The sequence below is a fragment of the Silurus meridionalis genome, chromosome 17, assembly GCF_014805685.1.
Source record: "Silurus meridionalis isolate SWU-2019-XX chromosome 17, ASM1480568v1, whole genome shotgun sequence".
Taxonomy (NCBI): domain Eukaryota; kingdom Metazoa; phylum Chordata; class Actinopteri; order Siluriformes; family Siluridae; genus Silurus; species Silurus meridionalis.
Window position 1 is genome coordinate 8,387,923 of NC_060900.1, and position 13,473 is coordinate 8,401,395.

Below are 13,473 nucleotides of genomic sequence, written 5' to 3' on the forward strand. Positions count from 1 at the left end.
GGTCAGGAGCTTTAGTTAATGTTCAGAAGAAAGAAATAGTGTGATCTTTGACTATGATTATGGGATTGTTGTTGCTGCCAGAAGGGCTGCTTTGAGAATTTCATTTAATTCAATTTGAATTCTTTTTCATTTTGAACAAAGCACAATATGAAACAAATGATACAAAACGCAACAAATGCGTTACAACACCATAGAACCATAAAACCATAAATGCATTACAAAATGTAAAAAAAAAGGAGCAGGATGAAGCAAAAGCTTATTATTTTTTCCACCACATATAAAATTCCAGAACATTCCAGTAAATCTTATCAATATATCTATTTTTTCCATAAAAATTGTTTCCCAAATATCCCAGAAGTAAATTATTCCTCACTTTGAACGTAACTTTAAAGTGCAGTTTTATATTTTATATTAAAAATAATGAATTTGTCATGTTATCCTTATTATGAATAGTTCTGATTGCAATCTTTTGTAATATACATATAATGATATCGTTTGGAAATTGGTTTTATAGGTATTTCCCCAGAATTTCACACAATAACTCAAGATCGCTAATATAAATGTATTATACAAAATATGCATTGATTTTTTTTTTTGTCTAAAATATGCCTTACTTTATTCAGTATTGCCTTTTAGATGTAAAACGGCCAGTTCGGTTCAAGTTACCAGGATAATCACTCTTTGAATCCATGGTGATCAGAAAGGCACCCTAGCATTTACAAAACATCGAACTTTGAGCTTCATGCTTCTTGGCCTCACTCAGAACTGCAAAATCTTGCAAATGTAAAAAAAAAAAAAAGAGAGAGAAAGAGAGAGAGAGAGAGAGAGAGAAAAAAAAACATAGTCGTCAAAACAAACAAAAAAAAACCTGAATAAATGCCAAAATCTGTATCTTCGGGGTATTTAGCAATACTAAATGATGCATTATTTAAACCCATAATGCATAATTCATAACAAAAACAAGTTTCTGCAAAAACGTGCTGGAAATCTGAGTAATGGCTTCGACACGTGGGTTCTGGCGGCTGGAGTTTCATTGTTCAAATGGGATTAATCTACTCACCAAGTTGCGGCTATTTTTACTCCTAAGCCACAGGGCATGCGTTCAATTACAGGCTACATTACTCCCTGCTCTCGGTGCATTAATGAACTCCCACCCCTGTGTTTTTTTTTTTCCCTCCTCGTATCTTTGCCTGCTTTGTTCATCCTGCCTTCCTTGTCTTGTTCTTATTCATACATGTTATATACCTTACTAAATACAGCTCCATTCAGTAAAGATTAAACTACTATAGCAGATTATATATGTATCGGTAGGAGAATGCAGAGGATGGAGCCACCAGGCAGGAGGAAACAAGGAAGACCAAGGAGGAGGTTTATGGATGAGGTGAGGGAAGACATGCAGGTAGTTGGGTTGAAAGAGGCAGATGTAGAGGACAGGGGGGGTACGGAGACGGATGATCCGCTGTGGCGACCCCTAATGGCAGCAGACGAAAGAAGAAGAAGAAGAAGCATATTATATATGAATATATATTTTTTAAGTTCTGTGTCTTCATAGCGTTGTTGCAGCCTCGATTCTGAGTCAGAGAAAGGGTAATAATTAATTTTGTTGAACACAAGCCCTGGCAGTAATTCCAGCCGTGACAGATTTATATTAACGTGTTATTTGTATGGCAGATGCTCTACCTAAATAAAGACAAATGTATACTTAAGACGTCTGTAAGTTTTCTGCCCCTGGGGAGCACTTTCTCCGTTTGGTAATGATAGAAAACAATGCTATTATATAATGAGAGAGGAAAAAAAAAACAAGGCAGATGAGCGGAACAGCTGGAGTGGTGGCTTTGTGGGAAGGTCATGAGTTCAAATCCAAGCACTACCAGGCTGCCACTGTTGGGGCTTTGAGCAAGGCCCTTAATGCTCAATGCTACATGCAATACATGTAATGCTTATACATTTTAGTTTGTAATAATATTAGTGTTAATAAGAACTAAGTTGTGTCATGGATCTTTCCAAAAAATTATATTTGATGGTGAATATGCAAATTCTCTCTATATATGCAAAATCAATTCTAATGTATTATTGATAACTTGTGTGTTCAAAAATATTTATACTGTATATTTATCTCAAAAATAAATTTTTTTTCTTTTCCTCACCACAGGAGACAGTAGAATATGCCTTCCTGATCATTTTTACTATCGAGACCTTTCTGAAGATCATAGCCTACGGACTCGTAATGCACCAGAACTCCTACGTAAGAAACGGCTGGAACATGCTGGATTTCATAATAGTCATAGTGGGGTAAGTCATTCATCTGCGAGACCTGATCTTTGTTTTTCATTCAAACTATTCACTATTTACTGCTCCAAGGAATTCTTAGATTCAATATCTATGAAAAACAGTCTGCTCAGTGATGCCCAGTTTTGGTTGCCTGGCAGCATTTTTCTCTAAATGAAGTGATAATGTATGGTGTGTTTATGGTACTAATGTAGCAGCTCGGAAGAAAAAAACAACTTAACAAGCTGTTAGTGATTTTTTTATTTGAGTTTTTGGCCGAGACGTGGCGTTTTCTCTTCACATCAGGCGTAAAAATATGAATTGAGGCTGGTTAACATCTGGATTTTCTCACTATGTTTAAATCGGAGAGTTTTGTAAAAACGTTTTACGCTGTGCTTTATTTTATTATCTACACACTCCATTCCACATCGAATATTCAGATACTCCATGCACTCTAATGACTCACATTAGCACAAAAACACGCCAATGTATGTAGTGCAGCGGGAAGCTTTTTTCCCATCCCACTTTTCTGCTTCTTAAGCCAAATTGTCCGCTGGGCAACTATGAACAACAACTTTAAATGTATTCGCTACTGATTTGTCCGATTGCTATTTACAATACATTTATAGTTCCACTTCCTGCTTGCACAGATTGTTTACTTCCTGTTGGTTAAATCTACAAGAAAGTACATTTCCTAATCCATGAATTTTTGCTATATTTCCTTTATACTTGAGATATTTAGTTTCTTAACACAGGATCTAATGCATAATGCTGCTACCCTCTCTGTTGAAGCCACTAACATCAGGTTGTCATAGTGACGCCTCCCACGCCGTGATTTAAGTCTGTTTTCTCTCCCGCGGAATCTAAAAATATCTTATCTAACGAAGTGTCGTGTTTCTCGGCACCCCATAGCCCAAGACTTCTACTGATGCAATTTAAAAAAAAGGAAGATTTTTCTGAAATCAAATATTTTTTACTTTGCAATAAAAAAATCTATATTTTTACTGGCCCAAAGTGTCCAGCAGTTTTTTTTGGTTTGATACTTACTTAAGTACATCAAAAAAGGACACCAATTGTAATCTGTTGGGCAGCAGGACGTCCAGGATGATGGGGCAGGTTCTTGTGTAGAATCGCTGTGTGGAAGCAATTTGAAATAGTAGACGGCGAACACGATGTTCACATATGATAAACGTAACACCAGTTCACCGCAGCGCACATTCCTTGATGGTATCAGCTGAAGAGCAAGTTTTATCAAACTTTATAAAGCGTAATAGAAACCATATTTTATGCATGCGTGCAGGCTGTTCAGCGTGGTCCTGGAGCTGATGACCAAAGAGGGAGATTCAGGTCAGTCCGGAGGAAAGCCGGGTGGCTTTGATGTCAAAGCTCTGCGAGCGTTCCGCGTTCTCCGACCGCTCCGACTTGTCTCAGGAGTGCCCAGTAAGTTAAACAGGAAATCTAAAATAGTAGCATTATTATGTTGTTATGTTTTATCTGTTAAAATGCAGTGCATTAAACACATTTTAAAATCCTTCCTTGCTTCTAGGAAACCCCAAAATTAATCCTGGTGTAAATTAGATGATCTGAGCTTGTGTCATGTGATTGCAGTATAAATAAACTTTTTTAGAGGCTCCCAGAGTGAAAAAATCATAAAGAAAACCATGTAGCTCTCAAAACAAATCGCGGATCACTTATCACCAGTGGCGGGCCACCTCTTAATACCACCACTATCACGTCACGATTATAGAAACCATCAATAGTATACAAAAACACAATATATCAACACGTAGCATTACAGAGAGAAAGAGGCATTTCGCATATGGAGGGTGAAAACCATTTTACTAAAGCAAGCTCCAAACCTCTACACTGTGCCACCTACATCATCTGATGCAGTTTAGAATCAACATTTATCTAATAACATGACAAAAACATTAAAAATGTAAATACAATACAACCTACTCACCAGCGATGCAGACTCATAATTTGCACCGCTCCTCAGAGGCTGTAAGCCAGTGGTACGGCTTGTATTCACTGGTCTGGAAGTAGTAAACAAACCCTTTCCCAGGCTGAGACAAGCTAGCTAGTTTCGGGGCACTACTAAGTGTGAAGGCCCTAGGGGGATTAGATTGACATGGCAGCACATAGGCTAAAATCTGATTGGACAAAAACATCTAAAATCCACATACACGTACTGGAAGCCGTGCAGCCAAGAGAAACGCTACGAAATGAAGAGAATAAACTGTTGGGAATAAATTAATACAATTTCATGGAACAAAAATTAGAATTTAGGTTGTAAATGTAGGTCAGAGAAGGCCACCACTGCATTATTTGTTAGTGTGGCACATACACTGTAGGAACAAAAGTATTGTGACGCCAACATTTCCAACCCCACATGGTTCTTCTTCCAACTTCCTCCATCCACAAAGATGGAGCCACACAATTATATAAAATGCCTTTAAATGAGGTAACATTGAATTTTAAAGGTGAGGTGTCCACAAACTTTTGTCTATATAATGTACCTTGAAGTATAATGCATATCTTTTTAGGTTTAAAATATATTCTTCTGAAGATCCATTACACACTGTGCCAGTGTAACAGTACTGCATAATTACAATGGATAAATTGCTGATTTTCTTGCTCTTAATAACGTGAATGGTCTTATAATAATCCATCATTAAATTGGGATGAGCAAAAACTGGCTTCTTCCTTTTCATCAGATTCCTGGTGCTGTTCAGTTTGAATTTTTTTTTTACATACAAGACACCAACATTGAGATATTTATATAGATTTCAGAACTGTGCTGTAGGTTTGAAGTAGGCACTGCTCCACATGCTTGTCGTGAACAATTTTTTTGGATGTGTTACGCAGACGACAATGACGTTGCGTAGATGTTACTAATACGTTGCTGTGTGCTTGCAGGTTTACAGGTTGTGCTGAACTCCATTATTAAAGCCATGGTTCCTCTGCTGCACATCGCTCTGCTCGTGCTCTTCGTTATCATTATCTACGCCATCATTGGTCTGGAGCTTTTCATCGGGAAGATGCACGCTACCTGTTACATGAATGGCACACGTGAGTGTTTGGGCGACATGCACATCGAGAAATTCCTGTCTTTCCTGTTGTCTGATTCCTGATTCGAGCTGATTTGAGTAGATGATTTTAGTGATTAGTGTTGCTCTTCTTCTTCCTGTACAGGTACGTTAGCAGAGGAAGACCCCAGCCCTTGTGCACTATCGGGTCATGGACGCAAATGTACAGTTAATGGCAGCACGTGTAGAGACGGTTGGCAGGGGCCCAACAACGGCATCACCAACTTTGACAACTTCCTGTTTGCAATGCTGACTGTGTTCCAGTGCATCACCATGGAGGGCTGGACGGAAGTGCTGTATTGGGTAAATAACTGTAGCACACTAGAGAGTCTACATACAGCTCACACCTGAGATTGGCATTAAAAGTTCTCAGAAAACTAATTCATGGTGGGGTGAGTTCCTTTCATATAAAATACTTTCATACTGTATAAACTATAATAATTTCTTTCTAAATCTTAAAGCTTCAATCTCCTTAGAATGTAAGTTATTTACCCGGCAAACTATAGGCAGCTTTCACAATAACATGACAGTTTTTGGAAAGGATGAAGGCTAACATGCTTTTCCAGGGGTAAACGGCGTAACACACTAAAGGAAAGTGCAATCTTCCCGCTTTTGCATCCATGACCTTATAGACCCTGATGATTGGCTGGTGTTTGCTATGATTGATAGGGCGTGAAAGTATTACATCCCACCTCCTCTGAGACTGCTAGATTAGCTCACTTGGGCTTCCGGCAACGAATAGCTGTGGTTTCATTAGGATTCAAACTCAAATCATTAATTTGAAAAAAAATCTCAGGTGAAATGTTATACAGTGGTGTGAAAAAGTGTTTGCCCCTTCCTGATTTCTTATTTTATTGCATGTTTGTCACAATTTAATGTTCCAGATCATCAAACTAATTTAAATATTAGTAAAATATAACACAAGTTAACACAACATGCAGTTTTTAAATAAAGGTTTTTATTATTGAGAGAAAGCTACATCCAAAACTACATGGCCCTGGGTGAAAAAGTGTTTGCCCCCCAAACCTAATAAGTGGTTGGGTCACTCTTAGCGCAACATCTGCAATCAGGCTTTTGGGATAACTTGCAATGAGTCTGTTACAGCGCTGTGGAGGAATTTTGCTCCACTCATCTATGCAGAATTGTTGCAATTCAGCCACATTGGAGGGTTTTCGAGCATCAACCACCTTTTTAAGGTCATGCCACAGCATTTCAATAAGATTCAGGTCAGGATATTGACTAGGCCACTCCAAAGTAGTTTTTAATGAGTTTGATGATCTGAAACATTAAAGTGTGACACTCTACACTCTTCACTTTTCATGCATAATTTGTTTCTGTCTGTATATTTTTGGTTGCCAGATAATTTTAAAACTCCAGCAATTGCATCGGTTTGTGTATCTGGTGGAAAATATGAAACAAGTGTCAATCCAAGTGTGAGGCAAATTTCACAGCCAGTTTCCTCTTTTATCAATTTAGAATGTGTTGAAATTTCAGCATAGTCTTTCAACTTGACCTTTACTGCAGTTAAATCACCATTATCACTATTGATGTCATCGGTAATTACAGCTTTAGAATGCTTCTTATTGGTAACATAAAACCCTTAAATATGACTGTTCAGTTGTAAATGAGTTATTAATGAATTTTATGCTGTGTAGCAGCACTGGGACGAGGACATGGATGCTGTGCAAGTGAAGCACACACTGGGGATTATAGAAGTCACAGCATTTTTCAAGACCGAGTACTTTGTCACTGTATATGCTCCATTCATAGATTTTGGTCAAATCTGAAAGATCTTAATATAAACCGCAATCGATATATAACTACCAGCAGCTTGAACTGTAAATTCGTCAATAATCAGAATCACAATCATTTATTGATCCCATAGGAAAATTGTTGGGTTGCAGTTGCTCACAGTAAAATTTAGGTCAAATTTGAAGTAAAATAAAATATGAGAAATTTAAATTAAATATACATATTAAGTTATATATTAAGTCTATATAAAATCTATAACTATAAACCTGTTATTTTTTTTCCACCCTTTTTACTGATATCACTGGATCTGATTTTAGTCTGCTGAAAGCTTTCCTTTTATTGGCCCACTTTTGTAACACCTCCATAAATGAGTGTGTATTATGTAAATCGGGGCATGTGTATATGACATGGTAATAATGGATTAGTAGTGAAAGCGTGCATCCACAGCTGAAACACAGCTAATTCACTATTCGTGTACACATCACAGCTTGTTCTGATGTCAAACACTTTGATTAGGGTCTCAAACGCAGATTCGTTTTTATATGCACTAGCATAGTCACCCACAACGCTGCTCCACCTCATGTGCTACAAATTATTTGCCCCCTTGTGTACTTTCCCTTGAGACTTTTTAATAAATGGCACATTTGTTACTATTGTTAATTACGGACCTCTTGCATTACTACTACAATCCGCTAGTTGAAAAGGAGAGAGGATGCATGACGTGACGGCAGTAAACCACAATACTGACTTTCTAACTGATAGTGATTTTCTTATCATGGTATTACATCATATGAGTATACCATCTCTTTCATGGTATTTAAACCTGATCTGGCAACATGTCACAAATAAATAGGTTCAGGGACTAAATCTTTCCCTCACATCCTAAACTGTAAAATATACCATAAGTGCATTAGGAATTTGTAAATTATAGATGGAACAAAAAGCCAGAAGAAAAAGCTTTAAATCACCCGACATTTCCGTCCTTTTATGATGCAAGAATAGGCACCAGTGTAACCAAGGACAGCAACTGTCACTTCCACTGTGCTCATTTCTCTCTCATTCCTTATTTCTCTCTCTCTCTCTCTCTCTCTCTCTCTCTCTCTCTCTCTCTCTCTCTCTCCTTCTACTTCCCATCTATGCATCTGTTACCATGGCGAATTCTCCAAATGCAAATGAGGCTATGAATGTGTGTACGACTTAGACATGGTCTTTATTTTTTCTGAAGAAAAAGCTCTGGCCACTTCAATAGGGCTAAGAAAAATATAAATTGGAAGTGGAGGTAAATAGTTGCAACTGGCAATAAGCTGACAGTCCCTGTCACTTTCACTTACCCTTTCTCCTCCATTTCTTTTTTTTTATTTTCTGTATACAGCAAGCTTATACATTACTCAACTTATACACTGAACAGAGATACACATAGTTGTGCATAAAGACTTTGCCATAACTCTGATATACATAAGCAACATACTTTCTTTTAGCAAAAAAGTAACTAACTGGATCTATAAAGCCAGACAGAGGTCAGCATACTATAATACTGTAGTGTCTATAATAGTATTAATGATATGCAGGATGGTTCTGAAAAACAATCCACTTTTTTGGGGATGAACAAATTTTTTAGACCTCAGTTAATTGAACTTTTTCTTTCCCTAATACAGTATAACATTATTGTACCAAATAACATAACCTATTAGCCAATGACAAAATGTGCATATGTGGCTGTGGTCCATTAGAGTGATGCCAGGTTATATTAGCTCAGCGGTCCCCAACCTTTTTTGCGCCACGGACCGGTTTAATGTCAGACAATATTTTCACGGACCGGCCTTCAAGGTGTGGCGAATAAATACAACACAATAAAATGATAGGACCGGCATAAAAACTTGTTTTTTTCTAAATATAATAATAAATGTGAATCCACTGTGTGGTTTTTTGTTAATTTTGCTCGCTTGGGGGTTTGAATTTAGCGGTAATGTATTATGTGTTACCGGCTGATGCAGCGGATGTAGGTAAGACATGTGACCGAGGCATCATGACATGCATCAAGAGTGAGTCATAGACAGATGTGGCAGAGAGAATCCGGTAAATATCCAAAATAAAACATCGTTTAGAATCAGATAATAAATAAAATGAAAATAATGTAAGTTATGTACTCTTTCTATGCGGCCCGGTACCAAGTGACCCACGGGCTGGTTCCGAACCACGGTCCGGGGTTTGGGGACCACTGTATTAGATGGAAGTTGTAAAAATGCAATAAAACGTATTTAATACAATATTCAGTAGCTAGATCGGAATCAGAAATAGATTCAGAATACTGATCCCATAGAGAAATTGTTTGGTTGCAGTTGCTCACAGTAGATCAAAGTAAAGATTAAAGTACAATATATATATATATATATATATATATATATATATATATATATATATATATATTTTTTTTTTTTTTAAATAAATATGGATATTAAGGTACACATTAAGTAAAATGAAATGTGTAGCAGCATGAAATATAATTTGTAGCAGCAGAGAAAACAGCTGGTAAAAAGGTCCGACTACTAAAATAAAAGTTATTGCACATAAAACTAATTGTTATTATTGTACTGAGATTGTGATATTATAGATAGCAGTACTGGGATACCTGATTTTTTAGCCATATTTGATTCTTTCCCAAACTGCTACCATAAAGCTGAAAAAAATAGTCTGGATAATGTAGATTAACTTTTTCCCCCATTTACTTCCACTAGGAGACCCAACCATCTGTGCTCCATGAACATATGGGTTAAGTGGAAGATTTCAAGTCTACTATAGAGCTTTGACCTCAACCATATTAAAGACCTGTGGGATGAATTGGAATGCTGACTGTATCCCATACCTCCTCCTTCTACTTTAGTACTTAACTTTACCAACACCCTTGTGAATAAATGAGTGCAAATCTCTGAAATTACACTCCAAAATCTAGTGCTACATTTTCCTAGAAGAGTGGCAATTACAAATCTTGCATTAAAGTGTCCACAAACTTTTGTCTATATAGTGTATTGAAGTATTTCTATTAGAATGGTGTTTGTAGATATGAGACCTGCTAATCAGAAACCCTCAATCTGTCACTTGTCTGTCTCCAGTTTTCTTTATACCACTGTGTGTATTATTCCTATGACCCCTGGTGGTGCGATTGCTCTCAATTTCACATATACAGTAATCCCCTATTTATCGCGGTGGTTGAACGAAAAACCGCCATAAACGGACGCCACCACAAAAATGCTTTTTTTTAAATTGTTTAAGTCGTAACTCATCCTCTCACACATTTTAAACACAATTTGTAAATTTGTAGAAATACAGTACACTGTATCACAATTATAGTGAGTGTACAGTATACAGTTCTGCAGTAGCGTAGCCTATGCGTAGTTTCTCTGTTTGTTTATTGGTTGAAGTGTCCTATGATGTCAAAAAAGTGGCTGAGACAAATTAGTTATGTAAAAAAATGCAATTCCTCAAATTTTTGTTGTAGGTTAGAAGTTTTCTAGGTCACCATCAAGTCCATTAGACGGAATACTGCCACCATTGTTTTATAAATTAAAAATAAACTGTAGTTTCTTAAGTTTTCACCAGTCATTCACTCTTAACCCTGTTATAACTGAGAATCTCTCTTTTTGCTTTATTGTATCATTTAATATAAATTGAGTGTGTGTATGTGTATGTGTGTGTGTGTGTGTATTTGTATATGTGTATATGTGTGTCTGTGTCACAGATGAACGATGCCATGGGTTTTGAGCTGCCATGGGTCTACTTCGTCAGTCTGGTCATCTTTGGTTCCTTCTTCGTCCTTAATCTCGTTTTGGGTGTTCTCAGTGGGTAAGAGCACATTCAATATTTTCATGTCTTTAGCTTTAGCAAGCTGCTCATCAGCTTCAGCCTGATGAGCAGCGTGGGGTGACTGTGGCAAAGAAAAACTCCCTTAGATAAATGAGCAAGAAACCTTGAGAGGAACCAGACTCAAAAGGGGAACCCATCCTCATTTGGGTGACATCAAGAGTGTGATCATAGTCTTTAAAACAATACAGAACACTGGAGTGAGAACTAACATGAGCACTGGAATGTAAGATTGTGAGTGATGTCCTTTCTACAGTCTTATAGAGTCAGAATTTGAATTTGTGGAACCAGGAGGTGCTGAGCAACTCATAAAATAGCTCAACATTTGAGATCATCATAGATCCAACACCAGCTTCTTCATGCCAGAGCCTTTAAACATTTATAGAGGTCCAATGTCCAAACTTTACATGAAGTGGAATCCAATTGGTGCTGGTACGTCTCTAGATGGCTCGGGGATGTTTCCGGGGTCGGCATTTACTCTTTAAAGATCCGTAATCTTCATGAGTTCCTGTTTCTGAGTTTGAGTTACTGAGTTTTAAGCATCTGGCTATTCCCTGATCTCTCTTTATTCTCTCTTTATTATTGTTTTTCTTATAATCTTAGTGACCTTTGTGCATTAAAATGCACTGAAAATTCATCATCAAAACTGAAGCATTTGATCTGTCTGCATGATTTGTATATATTGAGCTGCTGCCACATGATTCCATGACTGTATTGTGGTACTGAAGTTCCTAATAAATTGGTCGGTGCGTTTGTATTTGAATTCCTTTTATATTTTTTAACCCAATTATGTGTGTGCACACAGAGAGTTCTCTAAGGAGCGTGAGAAAGCTAAGGCACGCGGAGACTTCCAGAAGCTGCGAGAGAAGCAGCAGCTGGAGGAGGACTTAAAAGGCTATCTGGACTGGATCACTCAGGCCGAAGATATCGACCCGGAGAACGAAGAGGATGGAGACCAAGAGGGGAAACGCAACCGTGAGTCTACACACAAACACACACATATATACACACATATATACACACATTCATATATAGATATATATAAAACCTGTGGTAAATCATATGAAACAACATCCTTCACACTATTTAAAGAATTTAATTTAAAAAAACCCAAAAATTATTGATCTTTCCCAAAGTTTCCTGATAAACCAGGCCTTCATATCCTGCGTAATAGCTTGCCTGCCATGGTGAAAGTAATGAAAGAATAAAGAACGAGTTTGCCCAGAGAGTTGTGGAGATCAAATAGCACATGGTCTTGCATTAATAACAGTTTATACAAGAATTAAAGAGCAGAGTGTCAGTCTAGGCCAGGGTTTGGCAACCCACGGCTCTTTAGCCCCCTGCTGTGGCTCCCTGCAGAATTGACAAAATGACATAAATATAAAAAAATTCTATATTTATTGTATTAGATTTTTTGTTGCACAGAGAACAGCGTTTTGGCGTTCGAGGTAACAGATTACACTGAAAATACAGATTTAATATTTTGTCGATCAGTCACTTACTGTCTCCTTCTGCACCTCTGATCTGTGAGTAGCTGATATGAAGGTCCAGACCGCCGCTCTTGTAAGATAACTATGGATAAATCTATAGGAAGAAAAATGAAAACATAGTTTAATTCTGCATGGACAGATTTTTCTGCTTTATGTTTGATATGCGGTGAGAAATTTGCAAACAACAAAAGTCGTCGAACTACATTTCCAATAGACGTTCCATTCAAAACTGCTGCAGAAAGCTAAGCAGAGCAACTTATGAGAAAAATCATGGAAAACTGTTTACAGACGGAGAATATATGGAAGAACCGTTTATTAAAATATCAAGCATCGATTCCGGGACCTCTTCAATTGCCACGCAACACTCCTGCATCTTGCCAGGGACCAAAACGTATAACATCCAAATACTATAGAAGTCACACTACTGCTTCCTAGTGGTGCAACCAGGCAACTACCTTACATCTGCATAAAACATCAAATTAGTGTTATATTCATTTAAAGGTTAAATATGTTTTGCGGCTCCAAGCGAATTTTATTTTGGTGGTAGAGGGGCTGATTTTGCTCTTTTGGTCGCAAACGTTGCAGACCCCTCGTTTAAGGTCATCATAAATAAATAAATATATGTATGTATGCATGTATGTATGTATGTTGTTAATTGAGATATAAAGATGCCATTATTAACTTGAAATTGTGCGTCGGCACACAAAAAAAAAATATATATATATATATAAATTGTGAATATTGCCAGGATTTATTTGGAAAATATATTGTATTCTTAGCTCTTAATCTTGCCTTAAAAATACCAAGTTCATTAGGAGTTCATGCTTGTATGACTATCAAACACCAAAACATAATCTGGTCGCAGTGTCAGGCTCTCTCTCTCTCTCTCTCTCTCTCTCTCTCTCTTCCCCCTCTCTATTAAATTCTTAATCCTTTTTCTATTCTGTCATTCCACTTTTGTACCCTCTGTCCTGCCTCTTTTCTCTTTTATAAAAGTCATTCCATTTCATCATTCC

At 37.3% G+C, this 13,473-nt stretch overlaps 1 protein-coding gene across 34 annotated transcripts in view; it reads left to right on the plus strand.

Moving 5' to 3' along the window:
• cacna1db (calcium channel, voltage-dependent, L type, alpha 1D subunit, b) overlaps positions 1-13,473 on the plus strand; it is a 116,858-nt gene that overhangs the window by 56,177 nt on the left and 47,208 nt on the right. For all 34 annotated transcript variants that reach the window (XM_046871570.1, XM_046871575.1, XM_046871572.1 and 31 more), the window contains exons 4-9: positions 2,153-2,292; positions 3,569-3,708; positions 5,188-5,340; positions 5,464-5,660; positions 10,846-10,949; positions 11,773-11,942. In XM_046871570.1, the coding sequence (XP_046727526.1) occupies positions 2,153-2,292; positions 3,569-3,708; positions 5,188-5,340; positions 5,464-5,660; positions 10,846-10,949; positions 11,773-11,942 (904 nt within the window). The remainder of the gene's footprint in view (positions 1-2,152; positions 2,293-3,568; positions 3,709-5,187; positions 5,341-5,463; positions 5,661-10,845; positions 10,950-11,772; positions 11,943-13,473) is intronic.